The sequence below is a fragment of the Rhyacophila brunnea genome, unplaced genomic scaffold (genome assembly GCF_057557595.1).
Source record: "Rhyacophila brunnea isolate RB1 unplaced genomic scaffold, BYU_Rbru_1.0 scaffold_7, whole genome shotgun sequence".
NCBI classification, from domain to species: domain Eukaryota; kingdom Metazoa; phylum Arthropoda; class Insecta; order Trichoptera; family Rhyacophilidae; genus Rhyacophila; species Rhyacophila brunnea.
In genome coordinates, this window is record NW_028233339.1 from 4252166 (window position 1) to 4277432 (window position 25267).

Below are 25267 nucleotides of genomic sequence, written 5' to 3' on the forward strand. Positions count from 1 at the left end.
GCATGCCGCTCACAATATATGACCATAGACTAATATACAACAAACAATAGTATATTAGTCTATAGTCTATGCTATAGACAATAAAATTAGTTGTGACGCCGGAGTCAGAAGTCAAATAAAATAACCATTAACCAAGCAAATAATTTATTGATGTCGGCGTTTGTATATGATTCTATTTAAATGGCTCAAAGATTTCCTGTAGGAGGGCCAGTCCCTGGAGCCCCTGGTCCGATGGGTCAACAGCGTTATAACCAGCCCCAAAATGCTGGACTTCCGCGACAATATACCGGGCCTAATTTCCCAGTAAGTCTTCACTTCAACATAATATTTTTGACTGAATGCCTCTTTAAGGTATCAATATGTTATGTTTTCTAAGTTTGTATGAGTTTATCTGTTTACAAATTGAGTACTCCTACACAAGAACTCGACAAATTATAAATAATGTGTTGATGGAATACGATAACGCTTATTTCGTGTAAGCGTATTTTGTTATCTTAATCTTATAGTAACTATGTTTTATTTAAGTGGAAAGTTGTGTATGAAATATTTTTTTGTTTTAGCCCCAACGCAGTGGGTTCACCCCACCTCCTATGGGTGGCCCGCCAGGTTTGTCCCCGGGGGGCGGTGGCCCCGCTGGGCTAATGCAAAGGCCTCAGCAACAGCCTTACCAAGGGGCCCCGATGAGGGCTGGCCCTGCGCCGCCCCCTACTCAAACTGGCAAACGGCCTCCCGAAAACAGGGGCCCCATGCCACAGCCGAAACCGTATGTCTACGCTTAGTATGTTGAGTTTGCTTTTTATTTTATTTTGCAATAATTAGTTCTTATTTTATTATTAATTTTTCATAAGTACTTAAATAGTCTTTTTGCGGAGCCTGTACGCAAAAAAATGCTTCAGCTTAGTGCCTGTAAAGTAAACATTATAGCATAGTCTACCAATGTCTTATTTAACCCTTAAATTAAATTGCATATTGATAATATAATATAGCTTAAATTTAAATAAATGATGAATCCTAATATAATAAAAGTAATCCTTGATATCCTTATGTTAAGTTTTACATATACAATGTTCTCTCGCCTCTTTCTGGTTGATTTTTATTCATTGATGTGCGAATTTAATAAATACTTTGAAGATACAGTCGAACTTGGTTATTACGAGGAAGATGGGACCGACTGAATTTGCTCGTTATAAGCATCACTCGTTAAATCGTTATATAACATTTTTCGCTCCATAAAAAATCTGAAAACCATCTTAAAATTCCCCGAAACAAGCATGGCATTCATAAAATACAAAAGAAGTTGTATATTGTAATGAAGTGCTGAGCCGCCGGCGCTGGTAGGTACCTACTGAGTTGACAAAGCTTGGATTTTTTACATGCAATTTCAACCATATGCGTGGATACTTTTTCAATGTTGTTGGCAAAAACACCAATTAGGTACTTATACACCAAACTAGTGTTCTATAAACGTAATCCGATCCCGGCGGCATCAGTCTAGTTAACTGCCCAGCCGGATTTTATTGCTTAGGGTCGAAAATGTTATTTTTAAACGATCGACACATTAAGAGTTTTTCTCGGTATACCCAAGAAGTGGCTCCTTATAAAAGTGAATAAATGTATGGAGAAAATCATCATAAACTAAAATGTCAACGAATGTTCCCTCATTACATCCGAGATCTCGCTATTTCCGTGATAGTAATAACCAAGTTCGATTGTATTTGTCATATGAAAATAGAAAATGTACCACAAAATGTAACTAATGCCTAGACCAGAATAAAAGTGAATGTTGGATAAAAACTGTTTAAAAGTCGTATAAATACATTTGAAATGTTTGATTCCGCTGTGAATGGAAAACATGTGCAGATATATTAACTAACAAGCAAGTGTGTTCATATCTGGGGGAAAAAAAATGCAGTTTATCGATGTGTGTTATGGAAAAATGTTCTTACTAAAGTGTAAAAAATTATACAATATGGATTGTTCAAACTACATTTAATCTGATAGCAATGTTTGCAGCACTTGCGTTGAGCTTAAAAATAGTCAAACAAATGAATGTAGATGAACATTTGTGTAGCGACAAAGTTTACAAATCATTTTGTTTGTGCAGAAGACGCATCTATCTTGGTTTGAACTATGCATAAGGTTCTATAGTCTGGGGGGGGTTTCCAAAAATGGACAGTAGAGGGGAACATAGAAAATATACATTAGTCCCGTTTACTTTTGCACGGGAAGAATTGGTATTTAGTAAATTATATCATTTACGGAAAACGTGTCAGTATAGTGATTATTGTTATTATTTAAGTAGATTAAGCTTTATTAGTACAAGCTAAATGAAGGCAATGCTAGTTTATATATTCTTACAAAATATAATTATGTAGTATTCTAACGATAGATAAAAAAATATTTATTTCTTCCATTGCTTGAGTAAATTTATTTAAATATTAGTTTGCTTATTATTATGATATGCGATCATTATTAAACATTCTTAAAAGACATTTTTTTATGCATCATTCAGGTTTAATTGTCCGGTTTAGTGATCAGTTTCAGCATCCCGTGCCGCCGAAGAAGAAGAAAAAGTTGGCTGATAAAATTCTGCCACAGAAAGTGAGGGATCTGGTCCCGGAATCTCAGGCGTACATGGACCTACTCGCTTTCGAAAGAAAATTGGATGCCACCATCATGCGGAAACGGCTCGACATTCAGGAAGCTCTGAAGAGGCCCATGAAACAAAAACGAAAGCTGAGGATATTTATATCCAATACTTTCTATCCTGGAAAGGAAAATGCATCTGAAGGTAAGGATTTTAGCTATCATCGTATTCTGTTTTTGGGTTGTCACCGTATGTACCTACTTCTTTCCTCGACTCAAAATAAACCAGATGTCCGATATCAGGGAAAGGCTTCTGATTTTTTTTAGCAAAAGTATATAATATGTATTCAGGTGACGCATCAGTGAAACGCCAAATAATTTCCAACTGTAGGCGCGACGAAATTTTGGACTCGCTGCCATTCACTGAGAGAATCTCGAGGCAGAAGCACGTCACTTTGCTGCGTGATGGCGACGGGTCAATTAATTCTAAAATCGTGTAAAGATGACTAAAAACGTTACCCATTTACTTTAAAAAGAAAACATGTCAATGAATATATTATTATTGTTACTAATAGAACAATAAACAGAACATAAAATGAACGTATGTTGGATTTATATGAAAAATAATATTTCGTTTGACAGGTGTCATTTGCACCCGCGACCCGCAGTCCGCGCATCGCCTAGCAACGATCTTTTTAGACCGTGCCTCAACTAATGCATGGCCTTCACTTCTTGGGCATCTCTGGTTTTAATTTAGAGAATAACCTTTTTTACTCCAGAGCGCCATTCACAGCCAGCTAAGCCTTTGACATACACATTTTTGCAGCAGCTTTTGAATTCATATACTTTATCACATTTTCTTTTGAGAATTGCCTCTGCTACGATCCCGAAATGTTAAAGAAAGAAGGAAAAGGAACTCCACACAGTGACACCCCACGAACCGAATATGATTAAATATTATCGTGAAAAGCTATAATTTAATTAATCTTTTTTGATAATAGTACCTAATATTATTGTGGTCTGATTTTTTTGTAGGGTGAACAAAGCATTTAGTTCATATTGTATACTGCCCTGATTAGTAAAAAGACAGTGTTTTTGGTTTTAGTGAAATGACAACCAAACACACTGTCTTTTTACTTAGCAGGGCAGTATATGACATCCTTATAAATCTGAATATTGAAGCTGAGTCAAAACCACATGTTTTTAATGTGTTTCTATCCAGAGCTAAAACCCAATGGGTTGAGCAAATGACCAACAACCGTGGCTTATGAAAGGAGATTGTCAAGATACATTATGGAAGCCCATAATATATTTTGTTCTGTTGTACCTCCAAAATATTAGTCAAATTAAGATTTGCATCATGTCTCTGTTGTGGGTGCTCTGTTGGTAATGTATACTGTTGGTATTTTCTAATAATGATTTATGATATTGCATTCAATGGTAAATGGTGGACTTCATCCAGCACTCATCCATTACCGGTTACAAAGCGCAGTCTTTTATTTAAATTTGTAAATTTATTATAGGTGAAGGCTCCGTTGCATCTTGGGAACTTCGAGTAGAAGGTCGTCTCTTGGAGGACTCCAAAAGTGATCCAAATAAGGTAAATATAGATTATTATTAGAGTATACTTGTTAGTAGTAAATTATTACCTACATACAATAAAATTAATATATTATGTGGTGGTTTTTGATTATATTTTGCTTATTCCAATGGAAATCTGACACTTAATCTTATATTTTTACAGGTGAAACGAAAATTTTCATCCTTCTTCAAATCTCTCGTGATTGAGCTAGACAAGGAGCTCTATGGTCCTGACAATCATTTAGTGGAGTGGCATCGCACCCAAACTACACAGGAGACTGATGGTTTTCAGGTTCATACATATTTCTTTACTATTGTATTCACAAATTAGCATTTCTTAAGGGCGGACGTGCTCAGCGTGGGTCAAAATGGAGCTTTTTTCTATTTTAAAAGCATGATCCTGGACATAACTTAAACGTTGTAGATAATCTATTTATATAATTTTGAAGCCTTATTATCCGTTATATTTATTTTAAACATTTGATGACTGCATAAAGTATTTTTATTACATAAAATAGTATTCTTTTAAACCTCTCGCTCTAATGTTTTAGAATATAGTCATATTTCAGTACATGCATGTGCAGTGGTGTTAAGATTTTTTACATTTATTAATTTTTTAAACGCATTTATAAAACCATTAGTATAATTTATGTCGATATTATTATAGTGAAATATTTACGATAAAAAATTATATTGATAATCTCTGTGATCCCAAATTTTACAAGAATTGGGCATTTTATTATTCAAAAAATGGGCAAGATTAACACATTTCAAGATAATTCTAAAGATACTAATTATAAGCTATGTCTTTGACCATTCAAGTGTGATAAACATCCTATGAATAATGATTGCTTTATAATAATTATTGACCTAAGAATAAGGTAGTGTTTTTTTGAAATACGCCATTTCTTTTGGCATTCCCCAGTGGTTATGGTACAACATACGGCCGTAGCCATAAATTGACAAACTATAATCGAAGTAGGGAGTAAAATGATGTTAACGTGCGTGTTTGAACATGTACCTAACCGAATTTTTTTTTTTTAAACGGTATGTACATATTCAAACACTTGTCAAATTTGGGATCACAGAGATTATCAATATAATTTTTTATTGTAAATATTTCACTATAATAATGTCGATATAAATTATACTGATGGTTTTATAAATGCGTTTAAAAATTAATAAATGTAAAAAATCTTAACACCACTGCACATTTATGTACTGAAATATGACTATATTCTCAAACATTAGAGCGAGAGGTTTAAAAGCATACTATTTTATGTAATAAAAATACTTTATTAACATCAAATGTTTAAAATAAATATAATGGATAATAAGGCTTCAAAATTATATAAATAGATTATCTAAAACATTTAAGGTATGTCCAGGATCATGCTTTGGAAATAGAACAAAAGCTCCATTTTGACCTACGCTGAGCATGTCCCCCCTTAAGAGAGCAGGAATAATACCAAGTTAATGGTTGTTGACCCTGAAGGCAAGGGAACGGAAGGCGATTGATGCCTTTGAGATGTGGTGTTGGCGCCGAATGCTTTGTATTTCTTGGACGGAGCACAGGATGAACCAATCAATCATCCAGAGACCGAAGATAAAGGAACGGCTCTCGACAATATGTCTGAGAAGAATTCTGCAGTTTTTTCCATCCTGCCCCGAGAGAAGCGGAACATCGAGAAGGATGGAAAGTCTTGGTCGCTCAAAGGATGGCGAAATTCAAATGTGGTCATCGCCTCAGCCATGAGTGCACGACCAAGAAGAAGAGAAGAGAGCAGATGAAACCTAAAATCCCTTAATAAACCAATGTAGCACTTATTTGTGGATATGATTCTTTTGTAAATTTCCTGCGAAAATTGTCGACTATATCGAATTTGTCCAATTTAAATTCCGTTTCCTGTAGTGCGACAAGGACACACATAACCGAAGGGTTTTTATTCTATTTATTTGTAATTCCATCTTTTTATACTTATTACTTATTATGGATACTTTCAGGTGAAGAGACCGGGCGATAAAAATGTTCGCTGCACTATCCTCTTACTCCTGGATTATCAACCGTTACAGTTCAAGTTGGACCAGCGACTCGCTCGTCTGCTTGGGGTCCACACCCAGACTCGGCCAGTTATTATTTCTGCTTTGTGGCAGTACATCAAGACGCATAAGTAATATTCTTAATAATATTTTTAATGTATGTATTTATTATAAATTTGTGAAGATTCATTGATTTCTATTAATGTTTAATGGATATAAAAATCTAATTTCATTTTTAAAATTAATCAAAAACAAACAAGACATTATTTATTACATATTTGGACCTGAAGGATGAGGTGGTTAAAAACCAAATTTAAAAAAATACTCATTTTAATTAATTGGGTGTTTATTTTAAATTAGATTATGTAAGTATTTAGTTTTTTCCTCTAATTCAAGTTGCAGTTTGCCCTTAAAAGTCACCCTGTTTTTGGGTTTTGATATTCTTTGATGAGAGTTAACAGGCCAATGTATTTTCAAAGCAAATTTTTTTATCATTGTATAAAATCCATCCCTTATGATTGGACCTTCATCATCACTTGGACATCACTTGTTTTAGTGTGGTTGAATTGATAGCCACAGAAAAATTAATATTTTGTATGTTGGCGCATTGTTTATGGACACACTCTTTGGCAGATGTTTTGGTAATATACATAATATTATGATGATAAAATACTTACAATATATTTGGCTGCATTTCTGTGTCCTATAATTAACACAATCTGTTTTTTTCAAAGGTTAAATTGTTTTCATTATAATAGATGACATTTCCATTATAATGTGAATGTTTTGATTCAGGTACAAGTCAAATATGTTTCATGATCAATGCATGTAGTAATTATTAAAACATTACCATCCACTCATGACAAATTCAACTTTCAGGACTTATATACGTGCTGTGCGCATTTAATAATGAAACATGGAATTATCTGTTTGAGTGCATTGATTTGTTTGCGATTTTTGATGGATGTCGTTGTGAAATACGTACTGGGATAGAGTGAAGTTTGCTACAAATGACTTGCAGCTAATTTAAATGTTAGTTCTAGTATGTAGTCCTTTCTTTATCTCCATATTCAAGAGAGGTTCTTCTTTATCGTCTTTAATTTACCCAATAAAATTAATTTAACTAGATCAAGAAGTATGGTCATAATTGTTTTATTTATTCATTCATAGATTGCAAGATGCACACGAACGCGAGTACATTGTGTGCGACAAATATTTGGAGCAAATATTCGGGTGTCAGAGAATGAAGTTTGCAGAGATTCCTCAGAGACTGAATCCACTGCTGCACCCACCTGACCCCATTGTCATCAACCACATCATCTCTGTGGAGGGTGGCGCCGAAGCTAAGCAGACCGCTTGCTACGACATTGACGTTGAGGTTCGTACAAGAAAACAATTATTCAAGTCATCCTATGACTCATTTACCAGTTTGATCATATCCATCAATATAATCGAAATTGACTTATAAATGTTGCACTATACAGTCGAACTTGGTTATTACGATCACGGAAATAGCGAGATCTCGGATGTAATGAGGAAACATTCGTTGACATTTTAGTTTATGATTTTCTCCATACATTTATTCACTTTATAACAAGCTACTTCTCGGGTATACCGAGCAAAACTGTTAATGTGTCTAAGCAATAAAATCCGACCGGGTAGTTAACTAGACCGATGCTGCTGGGATAGGATTACGTTTATGACACTAGTTAGGTGTCTAAGTCCCTAATTGGTGTTTTCGCCGACAACATTGAAAAAGTATCCACGCATATGGTTGAAATTGCATGTAAAAAATCCAAGCTTTGTGAAGTTAGTAGGTACCCACCAGCGCCGGTGGCTCAGCACTTCATTACAATAAACAACTTCTTTTGTAGTTTATGAATTCCATGCTTGTTTCGGGGATTTTTACGATGGTTTTGAGATTTTTTATGTCCCATGCTTAAATAGAACGTGGCGCGAAAAATGTTATATAACGATATAACGAGTAATGCTTATAATGAGGAAATTCTTCCTATCCATCTTCCTAGTAATAACCAAGTTCGACTGTATTATTCATGAAATTTACTGTTTCTGATTTCAGGTGGATGATACTCTAAAAGCTCAAATGAACAATTTCTTGATGAGCACGGCAAGTCAACAAGAAATACAAGGCCTAGATACGAAAATTCACGACACGGTAAGATATTATGCATTGGTATTCTATTGCAGAGAATCCTTCAAATGCAAAATGACATGATCGATTCTCACAAAATTTTCCCATTTATTATTTCTATTTCATTCTTGTATTGAAAATTCATCAAAACTTTTGAAAATATATCAACACCATGGTATATTTCATACAGAATAATATTATACAATGATGCCAAAGATAATAGATATTGTCCGACAAGAAGATCTAGGCAATAACTGGAAGTCGCTCAAGTCAAAGTGCGGTTAAAAGTAGGAGGGGCTTGTTAGTTCACAGTTTTAGCACGTGGACAAGAAGATTTTGTTCGACAGTATCTTTCAAAATCAAGACAACAGTTGATTATTTCCAACTACATATCGTTTATAGGCCCTTGTACCTTATACCAGCGGTCCCCAACCTTTTGGACCTCGCAGACCACTAAACTCAAAATCTTGAATCAACGCGGACCACTACCACGTATTTTTTCAACACTAATTGTTAAAAATTCAATATGTCAACATAATGATAAAAGAATTAAGTAAGTATAATAAATAAATTACTTATTTACACAGATATTCATTACGAAAAATGCAAAAATAAACATTTTAAATTTCATTTTATTAAAAAAGAATCATTACAATTATTAAATTAATATGAATTCTACGTCGACATAGAGGTGCATAAAAGATTAAATACAAGTAAGAGAAAGATAATCAGTGTGACTTTGGTTGCTGCTTGTTTGAAACAAGGTGTTGGATTCTTGGTTCCAATGACGTGACTGTAACACGGAGAGCCATTTGTATATCAAGCCATGAGTACATGATAGATCAATCAGGCTTTCTTTTTCTTTTATGTCCAAATTACAATTATCGATTTTCGCCGTAGATAGATCTATTATCCACGTATTTCCATGTCTGGGATCCTCTTCCTTTGGATAATATTAACAGAAAGAGTTAGTGAGTGACTGTAAGTGCTGTCGAACAATAATTATTACCTACCTGTGGGTTGACATCTTCCTGTTTCACATATTCACCAAAATTAGGGAACATTTGCAGATCTTCTTCAGCCAACCGTGTTTGCCACAGCAATATCTTTCTTTGAAATGCATCAATTTTGCCTCGCAATGTGAACACGTCCATGTGCAGTCCTTGCAAGGACGTGTTGAACTCGTTTAATAGAGAAAAAATGTTTGCCAGCTATGCAAGCTTCGCCAGCCAATCGTCGTCAGACAAGAGATCTTGGAACTTGGAATTATTTTGCTGCTGAATGAATAACTTGAAGTGTCGTCATCGGCTGTTTCCAAGAATTACAAATAATAATATCAGTGTGTCGATATTTGCATTTTATTTTATCCAGAACAGCAAACTTTATTACGAAATTACAAATATATTCAAACCACTCTGCGGACCACCAAAATTCTTTCACGGAGCATCGGTTGGGGACTGCTGCCTAATGCTATATAACTTAAGTTTTTAAATATGTTATTGTTGTAATGCAGTTGTATTGCAAGACAATAAAATAAATAGTAATTAACAACTGCCGTGCATGGAATCGTTCAACAAATAATAAAAATTCTTTTTTATAAATTTTGATCACTTCATATGTGATTGCGCTTTTCATAGTGGACTGTAATTGATTTTGATAAAATGATAGCGATGGTGGATGTGGATATGCTGATGATGATCTTGCTTGGTATTGTTTGTTGAGTCACCCGGCGCGCGACACTTGATGTTCATAGGTGATTTAGGTGGTAAGTTTTTGTGAGCGCGTGGTCGATGAATGACTGAAGTTTTTATATTAATAATCGGTCGAGTACGTACTGACTTCTAACTGCCTGGTCTTGCGACAATACTGAGAATTTGAGGTAGAAGGGAAGAAAGGAATGGGGGGCCACCATAATTGGCCCAACTAATATGTTTTACATAAATATCTGGCGATTTATATAAAACTGTGGTATTGCAAAATCAATAACGGTAAGCCATGGTACAGTTTGTTCTTCACAAAAGATTGATTCCTTTCATAAGTGCCACTTTTAGTAACACAATATGTTTTTACAGGTTGACACTATAAATCAATTGAAAACCAACAGAGAATTCTTTTTGAGCTTCGCCAAAGATCCACAGCAGTTCATCCAAAAGTGGGTCGTCAGCCAGACCAGAGACCTCAAGGTGTGTACATAAATTCACAATTCTCATTTACCAAACACGCTTCATAATAATGTAAATTGGTCAGTTGTAATTTTCAAACCAATGCTGAATTTTTATATTTAGTTTGATGCTATCAAATTGAGTCAAATAAATGAAATTTTGATTTGACTGACCGCCTTATATAAAAAAAATCTGTTAATACTAACTACCCTGTGGAGACGCATATTATGATCTTCTTAGGGTCAGACATGGTTAAAAAATGATGCATAAAGGGGTCAAACATGGAGAAAAAAGAATGATTAATAAATGACAACTGCCAATGTAAATTCTTCAAAAAATATTAACGGTCAAAAATATAGATCCATGTTTTTCAGAGTATTAATTTAAATACACTGCCAATGTCTCATGTACTTCAGAAATGACGAATGTTACTAATTATCTCAGTTTTGATCTAACACGCTCCAATATGTATCTGTCTGACAGTAGAGCAGGGATTAGCACACCTGGGTCCTGATTACATAGTAGATCTTGGCTTCAGATTTTTCAGCTGAATCAAATTTACATGTTTTTTCAATCACCATATATGGTACCTGGACCTTTGACATTGAGCCGTACTTCAGTGAACTAATTATTGTAAAAATCTATTACGATACTATTAATACATAGCTGTTGAAGTCTATATGTAATAATATGCAGTCTCGAGGACGGAAATAATGATTTACCTTGTAATTTTTATTACGACACCATGTGTTATTTTATAAGGCTATTAACCCAATGCTTACGGGCCCTTTTAATTAATTTTGTAATTAACGTGTTAATTTGCATTTGAAAAGCAATTAGCAAAAACACAATTTTGTGCGGCCCGTAAACATTGGGTTAAGTACTAGACTTATGGATCTCTTTGTAGATTGCAGTTTTTAAATAACAAACCTGTGTAACGTTTAGTTACCTGAAATTAAAAGACAGAAAGGTCCCAAGCCTGCAACATTCGACGTCAGGCAGCAGCAGATACTGCTTTTTTTTAGTTAGTTGCTGTCAGTTTGAGCCGGCTCTAAATGATTCAATAACCTTGTGATTTTTTTTCCAGACTATGACGGATGTAGTAGGTAATCCCGAGGAAGAGAGACGTGCCAGTTTCTACCAGCAGGCGTGGGCCCCTGAAGGCGTAGCTCGTTACTTCCACACCAAGCTACAGCAGAGGCGTAATGAACTTGATTCCTCGATGACCAACAGAAATCCATAGGACTCACTCGGCATTTATAGTGTGAAAAGTGATATGACTTTATTGACATGAGTATTGAAATCCTTTCAAATAATTGACAGAAAATATGTTTTATTATCACTGAAAAATTACTATTAAGATCTAATGAAATTATTAACAGTACATTGATATGTATAATGATTGTATTGTATAGTTAGTATGAATACTAAGTAAACAATGATTAGGAGAGCTGAATGATTCGTTTCTAAAGATATTTTTTTTTATATAGTTTTAGTTTAAGTGGTCTCTGCATTGCATACATTGTAAGTTAATGTTAACTAATTAAGTAACTAACTTAAAATGAAAACAGTAAAGTGGCGATTGCGATTTTGTTGAATAGAGAGAATGATTTCTGTAATATTTTTTTGTACTGTGTCATTTGGATTTAATAAATGGTATTGTGATTTTATTTCAAATTATAATTTTTTTATTACATCACAAAGCACTCGCGGTGGACCAGTGGCAGAATGTCTCTCTTCTTAAGCTCTGTGGGTAACGGGTTCGAATCCTTCATCTGGATATTTTACATGTTTTTGTACCCATTTTTCGATAAAAAATCCCCACAGAGGCATTAAAATCAACACAGGATTGTAGAGTCAATGATGATAATTACTTCCTGGATGTTAAAATGCAAAACTAAATTTTAGTATTGGCGACGGTGCATAGATTGAAAAGTACAACTCCATCAAGTACCTACCCTCAGTTGATAGTATTAATTCATTAATTATGTTCTTTTGAAATAGGTAATAGTTTAAATATTTAATAATAATGAAATAGGTCAGTGGTCGGCAAACCGCGGCTCGCGAGCCACATGTCGCTCTTTGGGTGTTGGCGTGTGGCTCTTTTTTTGCCAAACTCCCAATTCACAATTTTTAGAAAAAATTTGCAAAATTCACAATTTTTATTTTTTGCCATTAATATGCATACTTATTATCATTACATTATTGCGAGCCTAATTATTCCTCCGTGATGTTTGATTGTTTACTTCATGTCTCGTTTTTGATAATGCAAAAAGGTCACGTATAACACATACAGTGCAAAATATACCTAAATAATATAACATTTTAAGATTTTTATAAACAAATAAAACAGAAAAATATAAATAGATTTGAGAATACTATTAATAAATCTGATAATAATAATGACCTTATTGGCACTGATTATTTTAGGACAAATATATTAAATATGAGGGAATATATTATTATGCGGAGATTCTAAGAATTTTAAAATAGTAAACAAACTCTAGCATTTGTAGTAAATCAGCCCATTGCAAAAGTCGACAATTAATTTTTTCTCCATTTGATATTGACAACAGCACTTTTCAAATACAAATTTATTGGTGGATTTAACGAGCAAAGAGATATGCAGTTCCAAATTTGTAGATCTTGCCACCAAAATTGAAGATTTGGAGAGAGAAAATGCAATTTAATTTCACAACACAACTGGTGCGCCGCGCCCTAAAAGATCTACATAAGGTAGATACTATGATTTTTTAATATGTGGAATAACTTTTCGAACTCATATGACCAGTTGAAAAAAATTGAATTTGCTATTTTTACTATATTCGAGTCGAAATAATATATTATTTTCAAACATGAACAACATACAGAGTATTTAGTTAGAGAAGCCAAATAACGGATGAGAATTTGGAGTCACACCTGAAATTAAAAACTACGAGTTACATACATACCAAACATACAGAAACTCTTAAAAGAAATCCAAGGAAGGTCATTGTTCACATTAGTTTTAAGGAATGCGTGAAAATTGTGTGTATATTCTGATATATATTCTCATATTCTGTAAAAATTATATTTATAATTTCATCAATAAAAAACATATATTTATGTTAGTTTTACTCGGGAAAACTTCTTCACTTAATAAATAAACAATTATAAAATGTAATTTATTCATTTAAATCTATCATATTTATAAAAATGTACGTATCGCTCTCGAATTTTTTTTAACCGTTGTGCTACTCATATTTGGCTCTTTTGGTTCAAGAGTTTGCCGACCCCTGAAATAGGTATTAGCTTGGTCTGAGACTGCGTATGGTACGTTGTTATGTTCTCTCAATTCTTTTTTATGGTATGGAAGTATGGATGTTAAACCAAGAGATGTCACGGAGACTTAAAGCTTTCGAGATGTGGCTGTAATAGACGCATCCTCAAAATTCCTTGGACTGACCGAGTGACAAATGTTTAAGTTCTCAATCGAATGGGGAAGGACCGAGAAGTTGTACGTAGTATCAAAACCAGGAAACTACAGTATCTCGGCCACATTACGAGAGGACAAAAATACAGTATTCCCCAGCTTGTCATTCAAAGAATGATCAATGGTAAGTGTAGCAGAGGACGGCGCCGTATTTCGTGGCTTAAGAACCTCCGTGATTGGTACGAGTACAGCTCCACCGAACTGTTCCGGGTAGCAGACGACAAAGCTAAGATCGCCTTGATGGTGGCCGACCTCCGCTAGGGCATGGCACAACAAGAAGAATAGTTTAACATATTAAATGGGAAATGAGTACACTCAATAAATGATTGTTTTAGCATTTTATTTGTAATTTATTGTGTCTAGAAATAATATAATAAATATCAGGGGGCATAAAAGACGAGCAAGGCGACTTTCTCAAAATGGCTGCGATGATGTCTTGTCAACAAATTAAAATCGACACTTCATTTTTTGAATCTGCTAGTTGTGATATTTGTTTGTACTTATGATACTTTGTTATTGTATGTATTTGGTTTAAGGGTTGTCAACGTATGTTCATCTTCCTTTCGTCAACGTTTCATGTACAGTTTGTTCACTTTAGCCGACAGCGAACATTGCTCATAGTAAAAAGGGTGTGATTGTTTACTGTGTCAGTTATGACCACCTAACCAGTAATACTATATAGACGGCAATTTTGCCGAAAGAGCCTGAAGCCATTAAGTTTTCAAACAGATCCCCCTGACGTTGGTCCCTATTAATAGTGTCAAGGTTTCGATGCATTTAGAATTATTAGGTCATAGTTTGTCGAGTTACATCATGATGCATGATTACTGATTTTAAATATCCTAGTATCAACTGCCGAAGGCCAGCATAGATGATGTGGATCGGGTTGATTAATCATCACGATTTGGTGATTGTGTGATTCTGAAACAAATAATAGAATGCTTTGGTAAAGATATTTTACATGTTAATTAAGATCAATTATTCATCTTCTACTGTCTACAAATACGATCTACAATCTATAAATACATATACAATATAATCTATAAATACAATCTACAAAAGCTGCAGGGCATTGTTTACGTTTTTCTAGTCACATGACAATGCAGCCTAATACTGGGATTTTCTGTATGATGAAGTCCACAATTCAACATTAACTATAAGGAAATTACATTTTTGTGCGCCATTACAATAAGTTGTGTGAAACTGAACATGGAATATTCAGGGGCGGCTCCTATCTTAACGGTTCATAGGGACCATCTCCACATCGTTGTCATGTCAAAAATACACGTCCAATATTTTTATCGTTGTCATAATATACCTACTTAATTACATGATTAAATGAACTATGTATTTAATTTATTGTATCCATCTAAACCTATCCCAATTTTATAGAGATATTTTATTTATTTAAAAAAGACATGTTGAGTACATAACAAATTATTAATTCACGATGTTCACATGACATTTAGAATAAAAATTACTCTTAAGTAATCGGTTAGAGAAAAAACAAGGTAGAGAAAAAAAACAAAGCAAAAAATAGTTTTATACAAAATAAATAAAATAGAAAAACGATAATTAAAAATAAAAAATACAAATTAAACAATAAAATAGAATTTAAAAAACAGAACATATAATGGATCATCAAAAATATCTACATGTCTAGGGAGTGCATTGACCAGCCGCACAGCCCTCGCTATTGGTGCCTGGTGAGCCTGACATGAGGAAACAGCTTTCACCCAAAATAGGTGATGGCTGCGACCACGCATGTAACTGACGGGTGCATAAATTTCAAATTTTCTAGAATATCGGGATTGAAAACTATACCACGTGAGAGCAGGGAAAAATGCTTTAAGAGCAGAAGTGACCTACGAGCTTCAAGAGAATGAAAGGCGAGCATGCCTTGAAGAAAGTTAGTCGGAAAATACTCGTTTGAGGTGTCAAAAGGAAAATAATTATATACTTTAAAATAAAGATGACGAAGAATTTTTTCTGAACACACTTTAAAACAAGCTTATAGGAAACCTCATAAGGACTCCAGATAATGGACCCATACTCAAGAATACTCCGTACTAACGACACATAGTGTGTACGTAAAACAGTTGGATTCTTGAATGGCTTGGCTTGTCTCATGACAAATCCTAGAAGCTTGCTCGCACGCATTGCCATAGAAGTGATGTTTGAGCGAAATGATAAACGTGAGTCAAACAATATGCCAAGATCTTTGATTTCTGATTGACGCTTCAGTAATCTATCAGTAATACCTACAAATAAATAAAGTAGCGATTGTAAATTATGTAATAACATAATGATGATTACACGGTATTAAAATAATTAATTTAATTAAATACACCCTATTTCAAGGTGAGACCTATGTACAAACTAAAAAAAGTATGGCATTTATTTTTCGCTGACCGGGGTCACTCAATCCCATCTTGTTGCCGCGGTACAAATCCCGCTCTGTCAAGGATGTGAATGCATTAGCGTTAGTATACGCATACTGGGGAGCGAATCAAATAACCCCATGGTGAGTAAAAACGCTCACTGTGTGTCGTTGTTCAAAACTGATATGGTAAGTCTATAATGATTATTATTATTAATTAAGTCATTATTTTTAAGCACGCTTTTTAGATGTGATTAAGTAATGTATAATATGAGAAAGTAGGTAGGTATGTATATTTAATAATGAATGGATAAACCCCACAACCTAGAAAGTCGTCGAGCCGTCCCTGGGAATATATTGAAATATTTTTTGTTAGATTTTGACTACATGTGAACATAATGATTTTTGTTATTAAACACCTCATAATATATCAATGATATTATTATCGAGAGATCAATTAAGTAAATATGATATTTTTTACTTAGGAATGAAAAAGATAATTTATGTGATTATTACACATGCAGTTTACAGAGAATATGTACCCAATGGCATGTAGTTCTCGCGTATATTTTGCAATTGACGGTGGGATACTCTCAATGTACATTTTATATAAATTAATAATATAATGAAAATGATAAAGGTAAACAGTCTCACCAAGTAGTTGTACAAATTCATCTAGAGTACTTTCGTTTCTTACTGTGCACACCAAAATAATCACACATTGCTTTTTGCTGTTTAAAAAATATTCAAAAGCATTGCACAGGTCTTTGAAGATAGACGAATCATACACAACGTCTGCAGCCAATATTACATCCGGTGTTACAATATCTTTAAGGAGTTCACTATCAATCAGATCTTCCCATGGAAGGTTTAGTACACCTAAAATAAAATATCAAACTTATAATTACAATTTGACTGAGGTAGAAATTTTCAAATTCACATTTTAGACTTCAGCTGAATGCTGCTCCAGCCATTCCCATTTAGATAGAGAGATATCTTTATAAAATGTTCATCTATTATACTTGGTCAGAAATAAATGCCACGTTAAATGTCTGTGTAATAATACGACATCTTGCAATGAACGTATGCTGAACCGAAGCTTGTGGCAGATACAGCGTATGTGCTTGTATGAGTATTAGAAACGAGGAGATAGAGAGCAGACCGTGCAGCAGTGGCGAAGACTCCTTACAAGAGCGATTATTTACAACCGAAATTTAGAAAAAAAAATAATTATATTATTAAGATTTTTTTTACAGAATATTGTGACATCTACTGACAAATTATCGTAACAGATCGGCAAATTGCACTAAAATGTTGAAGGTTTTTCATTATCAGCCTCCAAACTAATAATTAAAAATTAGATTGTTTCAAAAAACGCCAACAGAATGCGCCGACAGAAAAAGGTATATATAATTGTCTACATGGAATAAACTGTTTTCATAAAAAAAAGATTATAAAAGCTTCGGCACAATTACCCAGTATTCATATAAATGATATAAAGTATATATAAATGTGTCAACAAAGTTGAGTTTAGATAGATTTAAAATAAGTGTTATCCAAAATGAGCATAAGAACAGTTAAAAATGACGACCAGTTTTGTTTGTTATGCTTGGTTAAAAAGACATAAAAAATATATTATTTATCAAGGTAATTGAAAATATTGAATGTAAAATTAATTACCTATTTCAACGTTATCTTCTATTTCGCCTCTAAAGCGGATTCTGTCATTTGATACAGAATAGGAAGTCATATTGGTGATACGGCTGCCAGTGGTGGAATCGGAGATATTTAGCATAATATTTTGAGCGAGTAGTTTGAGTACATCAGGATGGCAATCAGTCAGCCAGATTTCATTTGGTTTGCAGCACTTTGCGATTACTAATCCTGCCAAACCGGCTCCAGATCCCAGCTCTAACAAACATTTACCATGCAACATCTCTTTGTTATTTATACACCATTCCGAAAGCACCAATGAGGCCTAGAAAGTATAGAAACTAGGTTGGATCAAGAGAAACTATATTGTACTGCCTATAAGCTTGCATGACATAAATCTGTTCTGCATTGAGAAATACAATAGAACCTCATTAATAAGAACACTGATAATTCTCCGTAATTCGAAATTTTCATGAAAAAAAAATACCCTTGAACATTATTTTCATATAAAACCATACCTTTAATTCGAATTTCGTAATTCGAAATTATTTCAGAGTCCTGGCATACAAAAATATTCAATAAATTATAATAAAGTACACTATTTCATGAGCCAGTCATTGAAAATTGTGACAGACTTTTCGTAAAACATCATCAATTACTTATTTTAAGAAGGTAATAAAAATAATCCTGACATTTTATGACCCATTAACACACACGGAACCGGAAATTTGGTAGGCACATCTATGATCGTAAACGATATTGATGAAAACCAAATTTTTTTTTATTAAGTTTTAATATTTTCCCCCCATACATAGCATAATTCGAATTTTTTTTCGATTTTCAGTCCCGCGGAATTCGTATTAACAAGGTTTTACTGTATATGCTAAACACAGGAAGTAAAATTTTTGACATTTTAGGCAAATCTGATATAAACAGTATTCTTAATCACAATTAAGTATATTATGTGAATGTTTAGCTGTTCCTTGGTGGGTTCTGGATAATAGTGATTTTAGTTCCAAATTCGGTCAGTAGACAACTTTATTTGTCCTTCTATAGTAAAGTTATCTAATTCAAATAAGTATTTCTTTTGTTTCAGATGATATGGACCCAACAATAAAATTACGACTGGTATTTAGAAATCTACCCAATCCTTTTATATTATGATTTTTTTGATGAGGAATAGTTATCAGCCATTACATTACTGTTGGATGTTTGGTATGGATTTGTGAAAGGTGAATTTGATGAAGATCCGTGACAGAGTAGTTGACTAAATGCATGCATCATATTAACACTCACTATAGATCTAAATACGTATCATGGTACAGGTCTCGCAATGCGAGTTGAGGTGAATACGATACTCACACAAACGCAATGTTTACAAACAGGATGTTTCAAATTTTTAAATCGACTTTAAAAAAAGAGGTTCTTTGTTTGACTTAGGAAATTTGAATTAGGGAAAAAATCCGTTATTTTTATTAGAAAAAAATGATTAGACAATATCCTACTTACCTATCATTCTAAAAGTTCGTCTAGATCACTTGTTTCCACACTAATAGAAGACTCGTAAGATGATCCAACAGAGGTATCTTCAAAATTATATCTTAGGTTCTAATTTTTTATGCCTCGTTGTCGGACTTTTCTAAAAATAACTTTGAATGTCTGCCCATTAATAACGTTAACTTCTTCTACAAATAGGGTCTGAACAGAATCCATTGTGAAATTAACATTTCTAGCAGCTACGTTTCCTTTTATGATTCTCCAACAGAGTTCGATCGGGTTCAGTTCCGGTTCGTATGGCGGCAGACGTAACATTCGGTGACTATGGTCTACTAACAATTTGTCCAAAATGTATTCCTTAACTCGTGGCGTACCTAGCTCGCCTTAACTTTCATTGCGTGACCTATACCATGGTATCATACCAACTACAAATTTCACTGTGATTCAAAATTACAGGTGCAATTTTTAATCCAGTCAGAAGTAAGACTACCATTTTGTTGGACAAATTGATGGACATACTATTTATTTTTTAATTTATTTAAGTATGCAATTAAAAAAATAAATGGTCAGCATTTTTACCTCCCAACTATGTAGCCCGGTGGTACCCTGGGATATTAGATTGGAGCTTTCCTTGACGCTTATATATTGGTCATCATTTCCAAATGGCCCATAGTGTTTGTATGAAAAATCTCCATTCGTCTTAGACTTGATATCACAATAAGTTGTATAAACATCATCATGAATCTCATCGCATTCACTTTCCCATAAGTCAATGACTTTCTTTAGAAATGCAACTTGATAGCCATACTTTATCGGGCGGCTTACAATGAGCGGATGTTTTAGAGTTGCTTGAATAAATTTTGCTTGGTCATCCCATTTTAGGTGTTTAATTTCCTGAAAAGAAAAAATATAATACACGTATTGAATAGGTAATACTATAGTTAATACAGTTATGTAAATTGCAAACAGTAGGAATCGAAGAAATTATGGTAAATATAGCAACAATGGTAACAATTAATGCCTGAAAAAATCTCAGCATATGAAAGTGAGAAAGCGCTCTGCAATATAAATTATTATTTGGCCTAAAAATTAAATTAATTTACAATTACAGTCGCACTCGGTTATTACGATCACGGATATAGCGAGATCTCGGATGTAATGAGGAAACATTCGTAGACATTTTAGTTTATGATTTTCTCCATATATTTATTCACTTTTATAACAAGCTACTTATTGGTTATACCGAGCTAAAATATGGTCAAAAAATTTCTTAAAACTGTTGTGTCGATCGTTTAAAAACATTTCGACCCTAAGCAATAAAATCTGACCGGACAGGATGCCGCTGGAATTGGATTGTTTATGACACTAGTTAAGTGTCTAAGTACCTAATTGGTGTTTTTGCCGACAATATTGAAAAAGTATAACACGCATAATTATGGTTGATATTGCATGTAAAAAATCCAAGGTTTGTGAAGTCACTAGGTACCTACCAGCGTTCATTACAATAAACAACTTCTTCTATAGGTAGTTTATGAATGCCATGCTTGTTTCGGGGAAAAATTCTAATTGTGTATTTTTGTTTCAATTGCAACTTTTTGTGTTATGTCACCGCTCATTTAAAAATACCTATTCTCTGATATAACGAGTAACGCTTATAACGAGCAAATTCAGTCGGTACCATCTTCCTCGTAATAACCAAGTTCGGCTGTAATTGTTTTTTAATGGAGGATTTATAAAGTTAGCTGTGCTATATTGAAGTTTGGTGACTGAACCGAGGACAATAAAGCAGTTATGTTTCATAGTCCAGCGGCATAGCTTAAAAATCGTGCACTTCTGTACAAAAGCATGATGAATAGGCATATCCTATGGGTATTATTAAGATCATGGTCCCCATATCCTGAAGTGGGCCCCCAAGCCAAGATGTTTGGCAGGCCCCCTACCTATCGCTAAGGTTATGAGCGGTGTAATGTTCTACAATAGTACCCAAATGGTATTCTGCGGAACTGCAGGGTTCTGTGTAAAATAAAGGGTTGTCCGAGATTTTTTGGTATTTTTAAATAAATCAACTTGAATTGTCGGCACGGTATCATATTATGAAGCAATGATCGCGACCCCCTTTTGTGATAGCCAAGTAACATGCGGCCTTTCGCCGTATTGGATAAATAGCCGTTTTTATAAGCCAGGAAACACACTAATAAAAAATTATAAAAATAAGACTTTTTTACTATTAGCGCAAATTTGAAGTGGTGTTTATCTCGCTTAAGTGATCGACCCGCCACGCCCCTCCTAAGCCCGGGCCCCCAGGCTAGAGTCCTGCCAGCCCCCTCTTGTGAGGGCCATGATTAAGATGTTCAGCCATAATTATCCAGAACCCACCAGATTTCAAAATGGCGGAGAAAAAGCATTTTTCTATTTGGGTAATTTTCAGTTTGGACATGGATTTTATACTCAATACGAAACTTGATAATTTTCAACTGCAAACGATCTGCTTTGTACCGTGATCATCAGTTTAATGTAGAAAAATGCGTTCACAGCAATCGGCTGCATATAGCAGGGAAATGTGCTATTTTACCACGTTTTTATTAGCTCGTATTCTTGTTTGTCCGTTACAGACTTTTTCTTGTGCAGTACAAATTTTTTCTTGTTTGTCCAAGATTTTTAACTAACTTCCTGACTAGCTAGACATTGGAAACTTTTAGAATATATCAGAACACGACGACAATGCATTCTTTTAATACAGGGGGGGGCAAACTTTTTGGATGGAGGGCCAAATTCAAGAATTCATAATGAGAGGCGGGCCGCAAGTAAAATAACATTTTTAGATATACACTATTTATATTATCACGAAAAATAAACATTACAAAAAAATTAATGAGAAGAATGAAACTTTTATACATTTTTTTTAAATTCAGGTGTTAATTTTGTAGTTGATATTCTCAAAACTGCTTCTAAATGGGCATCGGAGATATTTGATCGTAAAGAATTTTTATTGAGGTTCATGATCGAAAATGTTTGTTTACATAATATATAGGTTGATCCAAAAATAATGAACATTTTTGTTGCATAATCTTTAAGTTGGTTGAATTTGTCTGAATTAAGGGCATTGTAAAATTTGGAAGTTTCTTCACGACAATGCAATTCTCTTAAATCAGTGTCACACTGCAGATCAATAATCTCAAGTTGTAGCTCTGTCGGTACACTATCAATATCTATTGATCTACATCCAGAGCGAGATTACAATCCGAAATTTCTTTCCATTCATTCCCAATCGATGTTCAACGTAGAAAATAGTGGTTACATAGTGTGAGACGAGACGCAAGGAAGACGTACTGAGATAATACATTTATGAAACAACAAATTCTTCAAATTTTAATCTATTGTCAATATTTTTTAAAAAATTATAAAAAGTTATTCGTAATCAGAAGTACAATTAATAATGGCGGGCTGCAAAAAAATACCCGGCGGGCCACAGTTTGCCCCCCCCTGTTTTAATACTTTTGACCATCTTTAAGCAGAATTGAATTCATTTTCAGTTAATTCTGTTTTGTATGTTTCGGAAAAAAATTGTTAAAAGTAATTTTTACTACTCGCTATTATTGGTTGCTAAAGCGTCAATGACATTGAGCTACTTTACGAGCTGCTTGTTGGCGAATTTACAATCTGCTTGTAAAGTCGCCCAGCGTCATCATCGAACAAGCTAACAAGGAGATTGTAAACAATCTATCGAGAAAAGTTGAAAGCCGGTCAACTTTACACGCTACACGCTGGCGTGTGGGCCTACTGCATCTGCACAGTAGAGCGTAGTAGCGACCTCCCGGTAAAAAAACGAACTACGTTCTGTCAAAATAGTCGCTAGCTTGTTGGCTTCTCAGCGAATGGAAAGTTTTGTGTGCCATCATCACAATCGCAGTAGCTGAATCGCCCGCTTTTAAATTCGCCAACAAACAGCTAGTAAAGTAGCTCAATGTCATTGACGCATAAGTGGGTCCTAGCAACTAAATTATTAATACATGCGTTACTATGGAAATCAATATGAAATGTCAAAATGACATTTCTGTATTCTATAATATTTATTCAGTATTTCTATCAAGTACAATAATTTTTTTTTATTAATACTTGGAATTGTCAAGTTTATATGATTCAACAGAAAATTTAAAAACGTGGTATATAAAAAGTCTTGTAATTTTATAAGTACCTATCTTGTTCTGAGATAGGGACTCTATACCTACATCAAATGTGAGAGATTTCAAATTCAAACAGCACATGAACTGTTTCACTATTTTCGTCATATTCATAAAAGATTGCAATGTTATTGTCGAATAATCTTCACATTAAAAAAAATAGTTTTCCATATTGTTCAATATCTAAATGTCATAAAGCCATGCCAATGTGACCATAAGACCAAAAAATGTGATACCTATTTGAAATGTCAAATTTTTAAATTCGCCTGTCAGTGATAAGTTTGCCATAACACAAAAATATATTTTTATTAAAAATTGAACAAATCGCAACCTAGGTAGGTAGTACCTAGCTTATTTTGATTTTAGGCAGAATAGTCTACGACCTACATTTTATATTAAATGATAATAATTTATTATAACGGATAAATAATATTAGAATTTATTACAATCAAGGTTTCATATTTTTTTAATTTGCCTTTAAATACCTACCTATGTATATTTTTTAAAATAAATTATGCACATAATCGTGTGTACACATAATATCATATACTTATACTTGAACATGCTGGTTAGCCTTACACGCATTAAAAAAACATATTCACCGGCGGGAATCTTTTCAACCATTGCTATAGTTTTTCTGTTCTCGTTTGCATTTGGACTGCATAGTAAGTACATTATAATATCAAATTAAAGCGCCAAGATGCCTAATTTCGTGATTCCATTCAAAACATACACAGCAAATGAGGATACTCGGCCAAATGTATGTACCTATTATTTTTTTCCCGTACAATTCTTGAATTGAACATCCAGAATAATTAAAGTCGAGAGAGCTTTTGATAGCGTTCCATTTTTTTTATTATATCTTTCGCTATTTCCCCCCCAAAATATTTATTCCGTCCAGAAAAAAAGCTTTTCTTTTATGAAACTATTTTTTCTCAACCAGAGGCTTTTCCAAAAGAAAAAAAATCGGATCAAATCGGTTATGGGGAAGCCAGGCGGGAACCGCGCTAATTATTGTCAGAGCCGATTTTGGCAAAATTCATGAATTATTCAAGAATGAAAACCAAACCTAACCTAACCCAACCTAACAAATAATCCAGTATATCGGCTATTTTCAAAATGTGTTTGCCGCTGGCTTCCCCATAACCGACTTATAGGTACCAAAAATCTTGCAAAACCCAAATTGTGTACTTTTTTTAGTTTGTAAGTACCTACCTAATCTCAAAATTTATTTTCCCCAAAACAGACCTTTTTTGCGGGTGACAGATATTTTCTCCGTATCGACAATATAAAGCGTCAATTACATTGAGCTTCTTTACGAGCTGTTTGTTGGCGAATTTAAAAGCGGGCGATTCAGCTACTGCGATATGATGATTACACACAAAACTTTCCATTCTCTGAGAAGCCACAAGCCAGCGACTATTTTGACAGAACGTAGTTCGTTTTTTTACCGGGAGGTTGCTACTGCGCTCTACTGCGCAGACGCAGTAGGCCCACACGCCGGCATGTAGCGTGTAAAGTTGACCGGCTTTCAACTTTTCTCGGAAGATTGTTTACAATCTG

At 34.1% G+C, this 25267-nt stretch overlaps 2 protein-coding genes across 3 annotated transcripts; one reads left to right on the plus strand and one right to left on the minus strand.

Annotated features, from left to right (window-relative positions):
- The first annotated feature begins 75 nt into the window (after positions 1 to 75).
- Bap60 (Brahma-associated protein 60) lies at positions 76 to 12198 on the plus strand. Of its 2 annotated transcripts, none has more exons than XM_085958325.1 (10): positions 76 to 303; positions 561 to 778; positions 2532 to 2791; positions 4110 to 4186; positions 4331 to 4459; positions 6172 to 6338; positions 7378 to 7585; positions 8288 to 8383; positions 10432 to 10542; positions 11609 to 12198. In XM_085958325.1, the coding sequence occupies exons 1-10, from the start codon at positions 181 to 183 to the stop codon at positions 11762 to 11764; spliced, it is 1545 nt and encodes a 514-aa protein (XP_085814451.1). In that variant the 5' UTR covers positions 76 to 180; the 3' UTR covers positions 11765 to 12198. The 2 variants fall into 2 exon arrangements, with proteins under 2 accessions (XP_085814451.1, XP_085814452.1); XM_085958326.1 differs by having other exon boundaries at positions 561 to 763.
- A 2114-nt stretch (positions 12199 to 14312) lies between these two features.
- On the minus strand, positions 14313 to 23968 carry LOC147064391 (protein-lysine N-methyltransferase EEF2KMT). Its single transcript, XM_085958327.1, has 5 exons — positions 23753 to 23968; positions 20103 to 20417; positions 18054 to 18351; positions 17028 to 17252; positions 14313 to 14914 (listed from the first exon to the last, which is right to left on the minus strand). The coding sequence occupies exons 1-5, from the start codon at positions 23816 to 23818 to the stop codon at positions 14805 to 14807; spliced, it is 1014 nt and encodes a 337-aa protein (XP_085814453.1). The 5' UTR covers positions 23819 to 23968; the 3' UTR covers positions 14313 to 14804.
- Positions 23969 to 25267: the final 1299 nt, after the last annotated feature.

Bases quoted from the DNA above. Each gene is read 5' to 3' on its own strand.
- Bap60 (XM_085958325.1), top strand. From the start codon at position 181: ATGGCTCAAAGATTTCCTGTAGGAGGGCCAGTCCCTGGAGCCCCTGGT. The intron at 4,187-4,330 runs GTAAATATAGAT...ATATTTTTACAG, and splicing joins CCAAAAGTGATCCAAATAAG to GTGAAACGAAAATTTTCATC. The intron at 7,586-8,287 runs GTTCGTACAAGA...TTCTGATTTCAG, and splicing joins GCTACGACATTGACGTTGAG to GTGGATGATACTCTAAAAGC.
- LOC147064391 (XM_085958327.1), bottom strand. From the start codon at position 23,818: ATGAATATGACGAAAATAGTGAAACAGTTCATGTGCTGTTTGAATTTG. The intron at 18,352-20,102 runs GTAAAAATGCTG...TATACTTTCTAG, and splicing joins CCGGGCTACATAGTTGGGAG to GCCTCATTGGTGCTTTCGGA. The intron at 14,915-17,027 runs GTGAGACTGTTT...TATTTGTTTCAG, and splicing joins TGAATTTGTACAACTACTTG to AATCACACAATCACCAAATC.